The sequence below is a fragment of the Chiloscyllium punctatum genome, chromosome 25 (assembly GCF_047496795.1).
Source record: "Chiloscyllium punctatum isolate Juve2018m chromosome 25, sChiPun1.3, whole genome shotgun sequence".
NCBI lineage: Eukaryota > Metazoa > Chordata > Chondrichthyes > Orectolobiformes > Hemiscylliidae > Chiloscyllium > Chiloscyllium punctatum.
Window position 1 is genome coordinate 86007890 of NC_092763.1, and position 18994 is coordinate 86026883.

Genomic DNA, 18994 nt, shown 5'->3' on the forward strand with positions numbered 1-18994 from the left:
ACAGCTTATGGAATTGCTTTGGATATCCAAATATTTCCAAACCTTACTCTGAAAACTATATTGCTACATGATATTTTCCTTACCACTTGGCGCAGCCTCACTGTTCAAGTGCAAATAATGAGAGTCATGGCCTTGACACTGAGTTGGAGAAGTTACAAATAACACAATCAGTAAGGCTGCATGTTCAGTCCTTACTCCGTACTGATAGATAAAACCTCAGACTTAAGGTTGTATGACGTAATAGAACAACAAACTGAACAAAGAGTACTATGCATGTCAATAAAGAAAGAAAATATGCTTTGAAATCTGAATACCAACAAAATCATTTTCTTAAGTGAGAATAAAGAATTTATGCCATAAAATGTGTTGAAACTGACCTAACAGTGAGATAAGGTAATTAAAGCAGCCAGAGAAATATTAGTTATGATAAATATTCCAGTTATCAGTCCATCACTTAATAGTTTCGATAAAAGTTTGAGAAAAGAATCAGTTTCCACTGATAGGAGGGTCCATAAATCAAAGGACACAGATTTAAGATAATTGGCAAAATAACTTCTGAGCGTTTTTGGACAAGATTATCTCAAATTCATAGGCTGAAAGCAAATTTAAAGCTATACTTTGAAAGAGAATTGGATAAATCCTGGAAAATAGACAAATTAACAGGGCTATTGGAAACAGCAGGGAATGGACAAAGCTTGGCACACTGACTCAAATGGCTACCTTCCCTGCTCTATGAGAACACTAAAAATAGAAGTTAGAGCAGACCATTCAGCCAACTCCACCATTCGATAAGACTGCATCTGATCTGTTGCAATGTCATTTTCATGCACTCTGTATTGCTTGATGTTTTTAATATTACAAATCTATCGATCTCAGTCCAGAACATACTCAATACTGAGCCTTTGGGATAGAGAATTCCAGAAACTAGTCACCGGGTGAGGAAATTTTTTAACCTCACTCGTAATTGTCCTGTCCCTTATTTTTAAATAGTGTTCCGTGGCTCTCACGATCTTTCACAACTTCCCCATCAAAAAAAAAGGGAAATATCCTTTCTGATGAGCCTTTAAAATTTCCTAATTTCAATTAGCTTAGACATTGATAACTGATGCCATTTAACACCGTTTTATAATCATCTCATTGGAAGACGGGGAGGTATGGTGTAGTGGTAATGACATGGAACCAGAAATCCAGAATTCAGGCTAATTAATATTCTGTGGACTTGAGTTCAAATCCCTCCACGGCAATGGTAAAACTTGAAAATGACTTAACATTGATTGATCTAAAAACCCATCTGGCTCATCAATGTAAAATCTACTATTTTGACCTACATATGATAAGTAACGGCAGCAACTCAACTACTGTATTCCCTGGGCAATTAGGGACATTATGAAATTATGCCCATGCCCCCATGAGTGAATAGAAAATGTGTAAATTGAATCATTTTTGGACATAACAGCAAAGACATCAAAACTGGATCAAACTCCAACTTCCATCAAGGTCATGTTCTGCACAAAGCACTGAACTTGAGCATTCTCGGTTAAAAACACCAAAAGAGAACAACTTCATGGCCAAAATGTAATTCCAGACTGGGTTCAGAAAACTTTGAAAAGTCGAGATGTTGATATATTTAGACCCTAACCCAACTATTTTAATTAGGAATTTAGAAGGCTTTTGTCTTGAATAAAACTTGCTGAGTCACTTATTTGTTTAAATTCATTGTCAGAGTCATACAGCAGAGTAACAGGCCCTTTTGTCCATCACTATCTACCTGCGCTTGATCCATAGCCTATGCCCTGGCATTTTGAGTACTGATCCGGATACCTCAAATGAGTATCTGCCTCAAACTACTATCCTTTCAGACAGTACATCCTATAATTCTACCAGTCTCTGGGTGAAAACATTCTCTCAAAATCACTTTTAAACCATTGCTCCTCACCCTAAACTTTTGCAGTATGGTCTCAGACATGTCTGCCATGGAAAAAAAAGAGTATTCTGTGAAAATCTTTTTGTTTCCTCCCATAATTTTGCATACCTCAATTCAATACCCCCTCAGCGTCTTTTGTTCCAAGAAAAACAAACCCAACCTACCCAAGCTCTCCTCATAATAAATTTAATCCTAGGCAACGTCCTGGTGAATCCCAGTGCAACCTTTCTGGTGGAATTGTGTCCTTCCACAATTGCACACAAGTGCACCTGAGACGTAAACAATGTTTTATGAAGTTGTAACAAGACTCTCTTACTTCTATATATTCTACGTGCTGGGGGATGAAGGCAAGCATCCTGTATGCCTTCTTCAACACTCGGTTCTAAATTCTTGCTAAGTCTGGGCTAAGAGCAGGTTCCAGGAAAAGTATGGCTTTGCAATAGCAAAAAAAAGCTTGGATATTCAATTCTTGAGCCCTTGTACATGAATACATCAAAGAGGGGTCACTGCGCAACAGGTTAAATAAACATAACTCAGCTGTGTACTGAGTCATCAACAGCCCCTTATAAAAACAAAATACACTGATACTTGGAACTTGAAGGAACAGAAAAATACTGCAAATACTCAGCAAATCAAGCAGAAGCTATTTCTTTTTAATCATTCACAAGATGCGGATGTCATCAGCTGATATGGGTTTAATACTGTAACAGGCAGTGGAACAACAACGGCAGGTATTTTTGGATATAATGCAGAAGGTGCAGGATCAGTTCATTCCAAAGAGGAAGAAAGATCCTGAGGGGAGGCAGGGTGGCCATGGCTGACAAGGGAAGTTAAGGACTGTACAAAGATAAAATAGTAGTATAACATAGCAAAGATGAGTGGGAAGCTGGAGGACTGGGAAATTTTCATAATTTAATTATCCTCCGTTGCTCTTTAAAAGATGAAATGATAACTCATTTGGCGAGCAGTAACAGGGTACGTCAGAGTCAGCATAGATTTATCAAGGGGAAATTGAGCTTGATTAATCTTCTGGAATTTTGAGGATGTAACTATAAAGATGGACAAGGGAGAGCCGGGTAGTGTACCTGGACTTTCAGAAAGCCTTTGATAAGGTCCCACATAGGAGATTAGTGAGCAAAGTCCTTGCATGGGATTTTGTACACTACATTATCCAGCATGAGCAAAACCAATGTAGTGTACAAAATCCCATGCAAGGACTGCACAAAACACTACATAGGACAAACAGGAAGACAGTTAATGATCCGCATCCATGAACACCAACTAGCCACAAAACGACACGACCAGCTATTCTTAGTAGCCACACACGCAGATGGCAAGCAACATGAGTTCGACTGGGACAACACTATTATTATAGGACAAGCCAAACAGAGAACAGCCAGGGAATTCCTAGAGGCATGGCACTCATCCACAGGTTCAATCAATAAGCACATCGACCTGGACCCAATATACCGGCCACTGCAGTGGACAGCTGGAACTGACAACTGGAAGCGGCAGAGACAAACCAATATAAATGCTGGAGGAAACATCACAGAAGCGCTTCACAGGAAGCTCCCAAGCACTGAGGATGTCACCTAGACAGGGGACGAAACATCTGCAACACAAATTCCCAGCTCGGCGAACAGAACCACAACAACGAGCACCCGAGCTACAAGTCTTCTCAAACTTTGAACTTAACCCTACCTCTTTCTAAAACTCTCACACACAGAAGCAGACACACAAACAACTGTGATAGGTGAAGAGGCAAACAACAATAATTCAACACTGATCTGGCACCAGTGTGGATGAGTTGTTTGGGCTTTCTTCAGACAGTTTGCTAATCAAATTATAAATACCCCAATCCTGCCTTTCATTCACTAGCTGAGGATGCACCTTTTCAATACTTTTGAAGGCAGTTTTTTTCCCTTTTGATTACAAATGAATTTGCAGAGCCAACTGTTTAAAAGGGAAATGGTGAGTGAAAACACCCACTGGGAGATTGTGCTACTAATTAGCACAGGAAGAACAGAAAGAAAAAAGTTGCTCTCTCATTAGAGGCTGCAAGCTTCCTCTGCATTGTCTAGATACAAGGCTCTAGCCACTTACCCAGGAACCACTCGAGTGGTTGTTGCTGTGCTGAGCTCTGAGTCCATAACAACTTCGTCTTATTGAAAATATATATTTTTAAACAGGGTAAAAGAACAAGTCTGGAATTTACAGGACAGTGACCCTGACATCTGCTGTCAATAAAATGAGACATTATCCTGAAAGAAACCATGGAACATCATGGAATATCAAGTTACCAGGACTTGTAATTAAGTCCTCAGTGAATGGTGTACCAAAAATAACAATTTGCAGACTAATTAAAACCTCTGATCCAAGTTAAACTTTAAAATATAGTTAAGTTCATTATGAGCAAAATCATTTGAACTAACTTGTTTTTCCCCAAACTATATATACATTGTCTGTTGTTATTTTCATTAATAATATTGATAATCAATGAAGTAGGTCGACAGAACACTAAGATACTCCATGGATGACAGTAAAATAACTGGGGTCACGACTAAGAGACAGTGAATCCCAGTAAATGTTTTACAACACATCCACAATGGAATTGTAACCAGGAAGGCCAGCAAAACTGGGAACTATATGGCCAAAATTATTTTAAAAATTCACAGCCAAGACTTAGCATATACGAGTGGGCACCACATAATTCAAGATCACTCAAAAAATTGCAAAGAATCAGTGAACAGATGGCATGGCCCTGGCTAGCAGGCTTAGGCAGACCCAGGAACAGATCAACCAGGAGGTCCTCCCTCCAACCTGCTTATAAAGCTTAGGTAAAAGAGGAAGCTTTTCAGGTAATGAAACAAAGGAGCTGGAATTCCAAAATTAAAAAAAAATTTCAACAAGGTCACAAGATAAACATTTCCTCAGGCCTGTGACGCGACCCAAAAGAGTGTTTGATGATACACAGTTCATTATACACCAGAGTTCTTGGAAGGATCCCATTATGAGGTGCAGCCGCAGTAGATTCTCTAACCTGTACTAGGCAGCATTTTTGCATATTGCCAACACCCTCTGCCACAATATAGTGGTTCCACAATATGCGTTATTAGTACAGTTACTTAGTGTAATGTCAATACAGTTAGTTCATCTTTTGATTCCTGAGACATCAGTTTCCCTGCTCCTCTGATGTTGCCTGACTTGCTGTGCTTTTCCAGCACGACTCCAATGTTGACTCTAATCTCCAGCATCTGCAGTACTCACTTTCGCCTCATCTTCTGATTAGTACAGGAAGTAGGTTTGGGGACGTGGGCCTGTTGTTGCCTGAGCGATGTGGTCAATCATTGATGCCAAAAGCAACCCTGACAAGGACATTTGCAGGAAGTGTACCCAGCTTCAGCTGCTCACCAAATGGATTGGCTTGAGAAGTGGTTGGAGCCACTAAAGGAGCACACAAATGGAAGACAGTATCACAGATAGAAGTTATTGAAATATGGTCACATCCAATGTCCAGGATGATAGACGGAAGACCGCTCGACAGGGCAGGCAGTCGGTGCAGGAGCCCCCTGCAGCTGTCCCCAATCAACAAGAATTCTGTTTTGGATACTGATGAAGGGGGTGGCCCATCAGATGACAGCTGCAGGAGACAGAGCAGTGGCACCATAACTGGCCCTGCTGTAGAGGGGAGGGACAAAGCGTAGTAGAGCAATAGTAATTGTAGATTCGATAGTCAGGGCAGAGATAAGCACTTCTGTAGCTAGAAGAGATCTCCATGACGGTATGTTGCCTTTCTGGTGTCAGGGTCATGAATGCTTCAGCAGGTACATTAGACATTCTGAAATGGGACAGTATACAGACAGAAGTCGCTGCCTACATTGGCACAAATGATAAAGGTAGGAAGAGTGACAAGGTCTTGTAATGACAATTCAGGGAGTTGGAACAAATTAGAAAGCAGAACCTAGAGAGTAGTAATCACAGGATGACTCCTTGTGTCATATACTGAGTCTCGGAAGAGGCAGAATATAATTGAACACTACATCTCTATGACTTGGCTGAAGAGCTGGTGTAAGGGGGAGGGCTCCAGACATACATCATTGGGATGTCTTTCGGGGCAGATGGGACCTGTACAAGGACGATGAGTTGCACCGAAACTGCAGAGCACCAATATCGTTAGAGGGAGATTGCTTTGTGCCACTCAGGAAAGTTTAAACTAGTGCGTCAGTGGGGTGGGAACCAGAGCAGCCAGTCAGTAAGCATAGAGATCGGGGAAGAATTGGAGTCTAAGGTAAATATAGTCAAAAGGAGGAAGAGAAGTCAGGGAGAAGCTGCTGCGCTCGATGGAACTGGAGGTTGGGACTGTATTTGCTTCTGTGCAAGTCGTACAATAGCTAACATAGATGAACATGGAACCTGGATTAAACACTTGCAAGGATTTTGTTGTTGCTATCTGCAAAACATGACTGAAATGAGGACAGGATTGGCAGCTTAACATTCTGGGTTATGGATTTTTTTAATTAAGACAAAAGGTGGAAGCAAAAGAAGTGGGGAGGTTGCATTACTGGTTAGGGAGCATATCATAGCTGTGTTGAGGAAGGACATCCTGGAGAGATGTTGCAGCAAGACAATGCCTGGAACTCAAGAACAAGAAAGGTGCAATCACAATGTTGAGATTGTACTACAGACCTCCAAGTGGAAGATACAGGAAGATTCTGAAAAGAAGGGAAAGCATCAGGGTTGCTGTGGTGAGTGACTTCAATTCCCCTCATATTAACTGGGATTCCTTTAGTGCCACTTGTTTGGATGGAGAGCAATTTGTTAAGCGTGTCCAGGAAAGGTTTCTGAAACAAAATGTGGATAGTCCAATGAGGCAGGGGACAATACGGAATCAAGTACTGGGAAATGATGCCAGCCAGGTGATCAATATTTCAGTGGGAAGCATTTTGGAAACAGTGATCATAATTCCATTGGTTTTCTGATACTTATGGATAAGGACAACAGCAAACTTTGGATGAAGGTGTTAAATTGGGGCCATTCTTGATGGAGGTGAGAATGTCTATAAGGTTGTGCAGGTAGGGAAAGAACCAAGTTTTGGGTTGTGTAAGACAAAAGGCTCTGCTTTCATGACACAGATCAGATAAGAACTTGCAGTAAACAATGAGGTGCTGGAGGCAAGGGTAGTGGTTTAACAAGTGAAAAAGCATTCATTAGGTAAAGCCATTTAACAAGACAAAGAAGCATTCAGTATGTAAAGTCAGTTAACAAGGTGAAAAGTATTCTTTATGTGAAGCCAGTTAACAAGGTTAAGAACATTCATTGTGCATCAGCAGGTGGCTTAATCTTTACTATTTCCACTCATTGATTGTAATAGTCACCCAAATGTATGTTGCGTTATCTGAATGCTCCACCCTGTAAGTGACTATATAATTCATTAAGAAACTGCTGTTCGAGAGAAGACCGAGAACTCATGTCTCTGTGCACATGGGTGATCTTTCTCTCTCCACCCATGGCCCGGAATAAAGATGGAGGTGGTAAAACTAAATTGTGTCTGAGTGTTTTGTTTCAACTGATACGGGCATAGGGAAATGGGACGATAAAGGGGCATATGCCTGAAACATTGATTTGCCTGCTCCTTGGATGCTGCCTGACCAGCTGTGCTTTTCCAGCAACCCACTCAACTTAAATTGGGAGGGTGGGGGTCAACTACAACCAAACTGGGCAAGAATTGGAGAATGTAGATTGGGAGCAAATCCAAATCTGACAGACAGGAGTCTCTCCAGTTGATCAGTGTAGTACAGGCAAGTTCCTGTGAAAATGAAGGATAGGAATGGCAGGATTCGGTAACTTTGAATGGCAGGGGAAGTCATCTTAGTCAAAAAAAAAAGGAAGCATACCCAAGGTCTAGGCAACTAAAAACAGGTGAAGCCCTTGAAAATGTAGAGAAAGGAGGAAGGAGCGGAGCTCAACTCAAAGTGGGTGCTAGGAGAGCTAAAAGGGGCTACGAAATGTTCTTGTACAGTGCGGTTAAGGATAACCCAAAGGCATTTTATACATGTTAGGAACAAGGAAATAGCTAAAAATAGATTAGACCCACTCAAGCATTGAGGAGGAAACCAGAAGTGGGTACTGCAGATGCTGGAGTTGAGAGTCAAAATTAGAGAGTGGTGCTGGAAAAGCACAGCAGGTCAGGCAGCATCCAAAGAGCAGGACAGTCAATGTTTCAGGCATAAGTCCTTGATCAGGATAATGGAGGAAGGTTGTGTGGAGGGAGAGGAAATCAGTGAGATCCTTAATGAGTACATTACATCAAATCACCAAAGAGAGGGATGCTCAAGTTAGGGAAAGGTTAGAATTCCTACTGTATGAAAACCAGCCCTTCAGCCCAACAATTCTGCACCAATTGTCCGAACAGTAACCCACCCAGACCCATTCCCCTACCCTAACTCACCTAACACTATGGGCAATTTAGCATGACCAAATCACCCGATCAGCACATCTTTAGATTGTGGGAGGAAACCAGAGCACCCGGAGGAAACCACGCAGACACAGAATGTGCAAACTCCACACAGACAGTCACCCAATGGGGAAATTGAACCCAGGTCCCTGGTGCTGAGGGGCAGCAGTGCCAACTGCTGAGCCACCATGCTGCCCAAAGGTGTGCGAATACTCTAAGTCAACATAACGGAGGATTGGAAGTGTTGGGTGCCGTGAAATATCAGGGTCTGCCCCAGGGCCGGACAGGATTCTATCCCAGCATACCGTGGGAGGTAATGGAGGAAACAACTGGGGTCTTAAATATCATTGTATCTTCAGCCCCAGGAAAGGTTGTTCCTTTGTTTGAGAAGGGAAACGGAGATAATCCAGGTAATTATAGACCAGTGAGCCTTATGTCAGTGGCAGGGAAGCTGCTGGGGAAGATAGTGAGACACAGGATTTGGAAGTGAATGAACTTGCTAGCTTTAGGCATGTTAGGCATGATTGACAAGACTGATTGATGAGAGAAGGGCCGTGGATGCTGTCTACGTAGACTTAAGTAAGGCACTTGACAAGTAACCTTCGTGGCAGACTGGTAGAGAGACAAGGTAGAGTCTCATGGTGAGCTGGCAAGATGGATACCAAACTGACTTGGTGACATAGAAAGCAGCTGTGGAAGGGTGCTTTTCAGAAAGGAGATCAGTAAATAGTGGTGTTCCACAAGGAGCAGTGCTGGGACCTTTGTTGTTGTAATATCTATAAATGATATGGAGGAAAATGTAGGTGGTTTGATTAATAAATTTGTAAGGATGACACCAAAATTAGTGAAGTTGCAGATAGTAAGGAAGATTGTCAGAGCATACAACAGCAAATAGATAGATTGCAGATTTGGGCAGAGGAATGTCAGATCGAATTTAATCCAGACAAATGCAAGGTGATACCCTTTGAAAGATCAAATTCAGATGCAAATTATACAATAAAGGCAGAACCTTTAGGAGCATTGACAGAGGGATATGGGTGCACTGGTCCACAGACCCCTCAGTGACAACACAGGTGGATATGGTGGCCAAGGCAGCAGACAGCACATTTGCCTTCATTGGCCAGAGCATTGAATATAAAAGCTGGGAAGTTATGTTCCAGCTGGACAAAAAACTTTAATTAGGCCACACGTGAAATATTGCATGCAGTCCTGGTCGCCATACTACTAAAAAGGTGTGGATGCTTTGGAGAGGGTGTAGAGAAGATCTACCAGGATGTTGCCTGATCTAGAAGGTTTTAGTTATGAGGAGAGGTTGGATAAACTCTTTTCACTGGAAAGACAGAAGCTGAGGGGCAACCTGAGAGAGATCTACATTATTATGATAGGCACAGATAGTGTGGACAGTCAGAGGCTCTATCCCAGGGTGGAAAGGTCAACTACGAGAGCGCACAAGTTCAAAGGTGAAAGAGGTAAAAGTTTAAAGTAGTGCAGGAAAAATTTTCAAAGAGGGTGGTGTGTGTGTCTGGAATACCCTGCCCGTGGAAGTGGTGGTGGCAGGACAGGCACATTTGGAATATTGAAGGTATATCTTGATAGACGTGTACGGAAGGCAAAGGGAGGAATACAAACTGCAAATGGGTATTAAGAAGCAAATCTAAAAGGATTAAAATTGGCACAGGCTTGGTGGGCCAAAGGACCTGTTCCTGCACTGTACTGAATTGTACTATATTGTTTAAATTTTCAAATTCCATTTGATTTTAATCGAAGACATTAAGAAACTAAAATGCATTTAAAAAAAAGAAACATGGACTCAAGATGATTGAAGGATCACTTGACCACACAGAGGCAAGTTCAAGAAACCAATGTGGAATAAAAAAAAAGAGATGAATGTTTTATTGAAAGATATCAAACCTAATCAGAGGCAGGCATCAAGAAATTCTCATCTCCTGTTTTAATTTACATTTCTCTAATCAGGTGCACATATTGGACATGAAAGGCTTCTACAATTATCTAGCTCAGAAAGGGAATGTAACCAGACTCAAGAATGCACAAATTAACTTTTTCAGTAGCTGCCTGGCTGAACAAAAGTAAATGGATTTGTAACAAAAAAAAGACTGGACGCCTCTCCCACTGCCTCTCTTCCATCCCTTCCCATCTGACCACCTCAATTCAACCCCTTCCTATCTGTCTACTTCTTCACTATCCCCACCCACTTCCAGCCTCCTTCCCCATTGGTAATTCTGAAGTAAAAGCAGAATGCGAGAAATGGCGTATTGCTCAAAACAAAAAGATATTGTGTCTAAGGTTCCTGTCTGACATTCATTAGGGTAATTTGCAAAACACACCAAGAAAGATGAAGTTTTTGCAAAGTTTCCTGATAAATGCAAGACAGACCTTTGACAAAATGTCTTTTTCTCAGCTATACTCAAGTTCTGTACCATCAAATGCTAGAAACACTTAGCGAGTCGAATATTCACTGTTGGAGAGAAATAGAAACAAGTTAAATATGACTATCTTCAGATGACTAGAGTTTCTCTCTCCAAAGATGCCATCATACTTGTTGAGTTTTTTTCAGCCGTGCTGTTCACATTCCAATGTTTAGGGTGTAGGTTTGCTCCTGTAGGTTTGATATCCAGACATTTTATTACCTGGCTAGGTAACATCATCAGTGACGACCTCCAAGTGAAGCAAAGCTGTCGTCTCCTGCTTTCTATTTAGATCTTTCTCCTGGATGGGGTCCCTGGGGTTTGTGGTGATGTCATTTCCTGTCGTTTTGTGAGGGGTTGATAGATAGTATGTAGATCTATATGTTTGTTTATGGCGGTGTGGTTGGAGTGCCAGGCCTCTAGGAATTCTCAGGCATGTCTTTGCTTAGCCTGTCCCAGGACGGGGTCTCACATGCAGTGTGCTTTTTGAACGGGGAGCAGACCTCACAGAAAACTCCGAGCCTCAGAGGAAATCAATTAACCAAATAATCAATTATCCCACCAAAATAGTGCCTGCCCATTTCATTCGGATAATCAAGGTTCTTCTGTACATGGAAACAGAGATCTCTGTTCATCTATGCTACCAAGAATCTTACCAAGTCAAAAATCACAACACCAGGCTATAGTCCATCAGGTTTAATTGGAAGCACACTAGCTTTCGGAGCGACGCTCCTTCATCAGGTGATTGTGTCAATCACCTGGTGAAGGAGCAGCACTCCGAAAGCTAGTGCTTCCAATTAAACCTGTTCGACTTTAGCCTGGTGTTGTGATTTTTAAACTTTGTACACCCCAATCCAACACCGGCATCTCCAAATCAAGAATCTTACCATTAGCCCAGTACTTTTTATTCCTGTTGCCCTTTCAAAAAGCGAATCACCTCACTTTTCCATGTTAAATTCCATTGGCCACCTCTTCACCCAGCTCTGCAGCTTATCTATGTCCCTCTGCAACTTGCAACATCCTTCAACACCATCCACAACTCCACTGACCTTAATGTCATCTGCAAATTTACTAACCCATCCTTCTATGTCCTCATCCAGGTCATTTATAAAAATGATAAACAGTACACAACTAGCAGCTGAACTCCAGGATGAACATTTCCCATCACCCACCACCCTGTCGTCTTTCAGCTAGACAATTGCTGATCCACTAAATCACCCTCAATCCCATGCCTCTTTTGTGCAATAGCCCACTGTGGGGAACCTTATCAAATGCCTTACTAAACGCATATACACCACATCGACCGCTTTACCCTCATCCAACTGTTTGGTCACCTTCTCAATGAATTCAATAAGGTTTTGAGGCACGACCTACTCTTCACAAAACCATGTTGACTATCCCTAATCAACTCATTCCTCTCTAGATGATTATAAATTCTCTCTAATAACTCTTTCCAACATTTTATCCACAACTGAAATAACGCGCATCGGTCTTCAATTACCAGGGTTGTCTGTACTTCCCTTGTTCAAGAAGGGGAACAACATTTGCCATCCTCCAGTCTTCTGGCACTATTTCTGTAGACAATAACAACATAAAGATCAAAGCCAAAAACTCTGCAATCTCCTCACTGGCTTCCCAGAGAATCTTAGGATAAATCCCATCTGGTCCAGGGGACTTATCTATTTTCACACTTTCCACAATTGCTAACACCTCATGAACCTCAATCCTGTCTAGTCCAGTAGCCTGTATCTCAGTACTGTCCTCAACAGTGTTCACACTGGGGGAAAAAAACACAGACGAAAAATACTTAGTTAGCCCTTCCCCTATCTCCTCAGACTCCACGGACAACTTTCCACTACTATCCTTGATTAGCCCTAATTTTTGTGGTCATTTTTTTAATTCACGAGATACCTATAGAAAGCTTTAGGGTTTTCCTCAATCCTATCTGCCAATGATTTGTCAGGTCCCATACTCGCTCCTCTTAGCTCTCTCTTTTGGTCTTTCCTGGCCTCATCCTAACATAAGCTGCCTCTTTCTTCCTCTTGACAAGAGATTCAACTTCCTTACCAGACTACTTCCTCCCTGCCTGATAGGTACATACTTATCAAGGACACAGCAGCTGGTCCGTGAATAAGCTCCACATTTCAATTGTGTCCATCCCTGCAGTTTCCTTCCCCATCCTAAATCTTGCCTAATCACATCGTAATTGCCTTTCCCTCAGCAATAGTTCTTGCCCTGCAGCATATACCTATCCCTTTCCATTGCTAAAGTAAACATAACCAAATTGTGGTCACTATCATCAAAGTACTCACCTACCTCCATATCTAACATGGCCAGGTTAATTAACCAGTTCAAATTCAATGTGGTCTCACTCTTCTCTACATACTGTGTCAGGAAACCCTCCTGCACACATTGGACAAAAACTGACCCATCTAAGGTACTTGAACTAGAGTATTCCCAGTCAATACTTGCAAAGTTAAAGCCCCCACAATAACTACCCTATTAATCTCACTCCTATCTAGAATTATCTTAGCTATTCTTTCCTCTACATCACTGAAAACTATTTGGAGGTCTACAGAAAAATCCCAATAGAGTGATCTCTCCTTTCCTGTTTCTCACCTCAGCCCATACTACCTCAGTAGGTGAGTCCTCAAAGTCCTTTCTGCCACCTTTATACTGTACTTAACTAAATGCCACACCTCCCCCTCTTTTACCATCTTTTCCATTGTTACTGAAACTCCTAAATCCCGGAACCCATAACAACCAAGCCTGTCCCTGTTCTATCCATGTCTCCAAAATGGCCACATATAAGTCCCAGATACCAACCTACGTAGCAAGTTCACCCCACTTTATTCTGGATACTCCTGGTGTTGAAGTAGACATACTTCAAACCACCTTCCTGCTAACAAACTCTTGCGATCTTGAAACCTCATTCCTGACCTCACTACTCGCAACCTCCTGGACACTGGAGCTACAATTTAGGTTCCTATCCCGCAGCTGAATTAGTTTAAACCCTCCCAAAGAGCATTATCAACACTCACCTAGCCTTACTGAATGGTGGAGTAGGCTTGAAAGAGAGATAACATAAAAAGCGAAGTAAAAATATCATAATCTTACTAGATCATGAGACACACACAACTGGTGTTAGTTCAACCTCAAGGGCATCACATTCAGACGAGGGCAAAGGTTGAAACAGAAATAGTAACCTTCATTGTAACCTCAGCCAGTGCAGAAATGGTATTCATTTGTGTTACTCTATATTACAAACCAGCCATTCAGCCAACTGAGCTAACAGACCAGAAATAGACCATCGAGCAAAATCATGACTGGTTTTGCCCCATAACACTCGATTCCCAAAATCTCAGATATCCTCAAGTTCTGTAATCGACACACTTAGCTATTTAAGCACTCATTACTCCAGACAAATAGGAACAAGTTAAATAGGAAACAGCTTTTTTCAGACAACCAGTTTCTGTCTCTACAGATGCAGCCAGACTTGCTGAGTTATCGTTTATCCTAGCCTTGAATATACCTTATGGCCCATACTCTGCAGTAAAGAATTCTACAGATTCACTGACTTTTGAAAGAAGAAATTCTTGTCATCTGTCTTAACTGTGAGATTCTTGGAGATTTTGCCCTCTGGTACTAAAGTCTTCCACAAGGGAAAACAACCATTCTGCATTTATCCCTGTCAAGTCCCCAAGAAATCTTGCGTATTTCAACAAGGCTGCCTCCCATCTTTCGAGATTCCAAGTAGTACAGGCCCAACTGACTCAACTCGTAAAATGGAACCCCTCCACATCTTGTATTAGCTGAGTGAACTTTCTCTGGACTGCCTCCAATGCCAGAATGTTTCCTTCAATAAAGAGGATCAAAACTGTTCACAGTATTCCAAATGAGTTCTGCCTGGTGCCTTGTATTTATTTTCAGCATTTATTTTCCATGCCCTTCACCTTTCCTATTGCCCAGTGAATTTGGATAAGAACTCTCAAATCCACATGTCTGCAATCTTTCTCCATTTAAACAATATTCAGCACCTGTATCCTTCCTGTCAAAATGCATAACCTCATTTTCTCACATATATTCCATCTGCTCGGATTCCGCCCACTCACTTGACCGACTTATATCCCTCTGCAAACAATCTATCATACCTGCCTTCCCATCTATTTTTGGGTCATCCACAAACTTGGCTACAGTATAATCAGTTTCCTCTTCCGGGAAAGAGATTACAAATGACTGGGCATAGCACTGATCTCTGTGGCACTCTGCTTGTCACAGGTTTTCATCATGAAAACAACCCCTCCATCTCAACTCAACCTTCTATTAGCCAATCCTGTATCCATACTAAAATACCACCTCGAAGGAGACAGGTTATGATTTTCATTCAGCTATTTTGTGCACCTTACCAAATGTCTTCTAAAATTCCAAATGTATTACTTACACCGTCTCCCCTTACCTACCATGCTTACCACATAGCCAGAGACATACGACAGGAAACAGACCCTTCAGTCCAAACTGAACATAATCTCAAACTAAACTTGTCCCACCTGCCTACTCCTGGCCCATATTGCTACAAACCCTTCCTCTTCATATATCTATCCAAATGTCTTTTAAACATTGTTAAAAATCACACAACACCAGGTTTAGTCCAATAGGTTTAAATTGGAAGCACACTAGCTTTCGGAGCGACGCTCCTTCATCAGGTGATAGCGGAGGGTTCAATCCTAACAAAATTTATGGCAAAACATTGTAATTGTACCCATATCCACCACTTCAAAAAGAGTGGTTCATGTGGAATGAACTTCATGTAGAGATATTTGCCCATGTCTTTCTTAAATCACTCTTCTCACCTTAAAAGTGTGCCTCCGGTCTTGAAATCCCCCATCCTAGGGGGAAGACAATTACCAGTAACTGTATCTATACCCCTCATTACATTATGAACTTCTATAACAACATCTCAACTTCCAACACTCCAGTCATCCTCTCAGAATTCTTGTAAAATTTTCAGACATGATTTCCCCTTCCTGGAGCCTTGCTGACTCTGCTTGATCATATCATATAGTTATAAGTGATCTGTTACATCTTTTAGAATAAACATACTTTTTCCCAAGAAGAGATGTTATAGTAAACCTGCTTATAGTCACCTTTTTTGATGTCATCCTTTTTATGTTTATTCAGTTCCTACTTTGTAGATTTGTGCACACATTTCCATCTCCTACAATGGCTACTCTTCTTTCTCCTACACTGCTACCCTGTGATGTCACCCAATGATCTTCTGACAAGATTCTCCCAGATTAAGTCTCAAAGTTATTCACTCATGAAATTTTATTTCCTCTATTTTTAATCACAATTTCTTCAAAACCTAATTGGAGGAGTATGAAATCATGACGAACATAGATAGTGAATGACAACAGTCTTTTCCCTCGGGTGATGGAGTTCTAAACTCAAGGGCATATTTTTAGGGTGAGGGGGGCAAATATTTAAAAGGACATGAGGGCCAACTTTCTCTTACAGAGAATAGATTGCGTGGAATGGACTGCCAGAGTGGATGCAGACACAGTCACTATGTTCAAAGTACATTTGGATAAGTATATGAACACAAAAGGTCTGGTGGGTTATGGGCCAAGCGCAGACAAGTAGGACTGGTTTATGGTTTATCATGACGGATATGGACTAGTTGGACCTAAGGCTCCTTCCATGCTGAGACACTCGGACTCTATAACCGTGGCTAGATCGAGGCTGTTGGATCTTTATTTCTAACATCCATGTTTGGTTATCTTTCTCCAAATGGACTCACCAACTTTTCTGACTCTTGAACTTCTGCTCCAGAGCTAACTTGCTGCTTTATCTTGCAGAGATTTCTGAGCACAAAACCACCCCGTCCCCATCCACAAACATGATCACCAGCTACTCCTCACACAAAAACAGAACATCTTTTCTCTCTCTCTCTTTCCCCCTTCTCTCGCCCCCACAAAGATAAGACCATCCACAGCCCCTCCTCACACACAAAAAAGGGAGAGAACACCTCCCCCCTTCCTCCTTCACTCCGCTCTTGCTCTCCCCCTCCCAGAGGGACAGGACCATCCCCACTCCCACCAGCCAGAAGCTGAAGTCCAGCCGCCGCCTGTTTGCTCCTCCAAGCAATCAATCAGGATAGCTCCGGCTCTGCAGTTTCACAGTCAGCTGCTTAGGGAGAAGGGAACAAGGCCCCCTCTCCCTCTCCCTCCGATTGGGGAGTACGGGAAATAATGGCCCGGTGCAGCCCCAAGCCCAGGCCACGACCAGGCCTCCGGCCCTTCAGCTCCAACCCCGGCCCCAAACCTTCAACTCCAGCCCCCAGCTCTGGCCGGGCCTCCAGCCCAAGCCCCAGGAGGAGGCGGCGGCGGCGGTCCCCGGCCCCGGGAGGCGGCCCCGGCCCCGGCCCAAGCCCCAGGAGGAGGCCCAGGCCCAAGCCCAAGCCCAAGCCCAAGCCCCAGGAGGAGGCCCCGGCTCCGGCCCAAGCCCCAGGAGGAGGCCCCGGCCCCAGCCCCAGGAGGAGGCGGCGGCGGTCCCCGGCCCCAGCCCCAGGAGGAGGCCCCGGCCCCGCTTACCTTACACGTCTCGGTCTCCTCCCCTTTCTGACAGAAGCTAACAGGCGCTAGTCCTGGAAGGTAGAAGGCGGATGAAGGCGCTAGTTGCAGCAGGATGGCGGTGAGGAACAGGAGCGGGGCCGGCTCCCGAAACCGGAGATTGGGCCTGTGCCTGGGCCAGCCTCGGCCTGGGCCTTTCTGAACAGCCGGAGTCGCCATTGAGTGGGAGCGGGGCTGAGAGCGCGAGGCCTTGTGGGTGTGGGTGCGGCACGGCACGACGACCCGCCTCCCTTGGCAACGAGCGCCATGGCAACAGGGTTCCCTAGTAACCGGGAGCCATGGCAACACGTCTCCCTAGCAACAAGGTTTCCAGGCAACCAGGATCACTGAAAACTGAATTTCCTGACAGTTGGATGCCCAAGGAAACTGGTCTCATGGCAACTGGCCTCCCAAGCAACATGGTAACTAGGCTCCATGGCAACAAGGTTGCCAAGCAACCCTGGCCATCGACCTCCATAGCAACAGAGTTACTTCAACCAGTCTCCCTAGCAACTGAACTTTCTGGTAAAAGTTCTCTAGAGAGCTGGGTTTCCTCGCAATCTGGTCCCATGGTAACCAAACTCACGGGCAACTGAGTTATTTAGCAACTTGTGCCTTAGTAACCAGGTTAAGCACCTTGGCAACAAAGCTTTTCATCAATATGGTTCACTGGTTACCAAGCTCCCTGTCAACTGAGGTGCCTTACAATCAAGGTTCCTGGCAACTGACTTATGGCCATTGGTTTCCATGGCACCCAGTTTCTGTCAGCCCACTTTCCTCATTCCTGACGAAAGGCTCATGCCTGAAACGTCGATTCTCCTGCTCCTTGGATGCTGCCTGACCTGCTGTGCTTTTCCAGCAACACATTTTCAGTTCTGATCTCCAGCATCTGCAGTCCTCACTTCCTACCCGGTTTCTGTGACAAGTCAATTTCTCAGCAACAGTGTTTCCGACCAATGAACAGTACAGCACAGGAACAAGCCCTTCAGCATACCATGCCTGTGCCAACATCTAAAGCCTTTCCAAACTAAAAACCTTTTGCCTCTACACAGTCAATACCGCTCTACTACCTGCTTATTCATATGTCTGTCAAGATGCCTCTTAGATGTCGCTATTGCATCCACCTCCACCACCTCCTCTGGCAGTGCTTTCCAGGTACTTACCACCATCTGTGTAAAAAAAAACCTGCCTCTCCCATCTCCTTTAAACTTTCCCCCATTACCTTAAACCTGTGTACCCTAGTAATTGATGTTTCTGACCTGGCAAAAAGACTCTGACTCTCCATTCTATCCACGCCTCTCATAATTTTGTAAACTTCTATCAGGTCACTCCTCAACTTTCAATGTTCAAGTGAAAACAAATAATGTTTGTCCAATATCTCCTCATAACTAATACCCTCTAAACTAGAAAACATCGTGATAAATTGTTTCTGTACCCTATCCAATGCCTCCATATTCTTCTGGCAGCCTGACAACCAGAGTTGTACACAGTACTCGAGATGTGACTGAACTAACTGCTGCAACATAGAGTCATATGTTGCTCTAACTCGTCCATGCCGATCAAGTATCCTAAATTAATCTAA

The 18994-nt window shown here is 43.2% G+C and overlaps 1 protein-coding gene across 1 annotated transcript in view; it reads right to left on the reverse strand.

Moving 5' to 3' along the window:
- LOC140496092 (transmembrane 9 superfamily member 2-like) overlaps positions 1 to 17636 on the reverse strand; it is a 122747-nt gene extending 105111 nt beyond the window's left edge. Inside the window, exon 1 of the mRNA XM_072595630.1 lies at positions 17395 to 17636. Within this exon, the coding sequence (XP_072451731.1) occupies positions 17395 to 17592 (198 nt within the window). The 5' untranslated portion in view covers positions 17593 to 17636. The remainder of the gene's footprint in view (positions 1 to 17394) is intronic.
- Positions 17637 to 18994: the final 1358 nt, after the last annotated feature.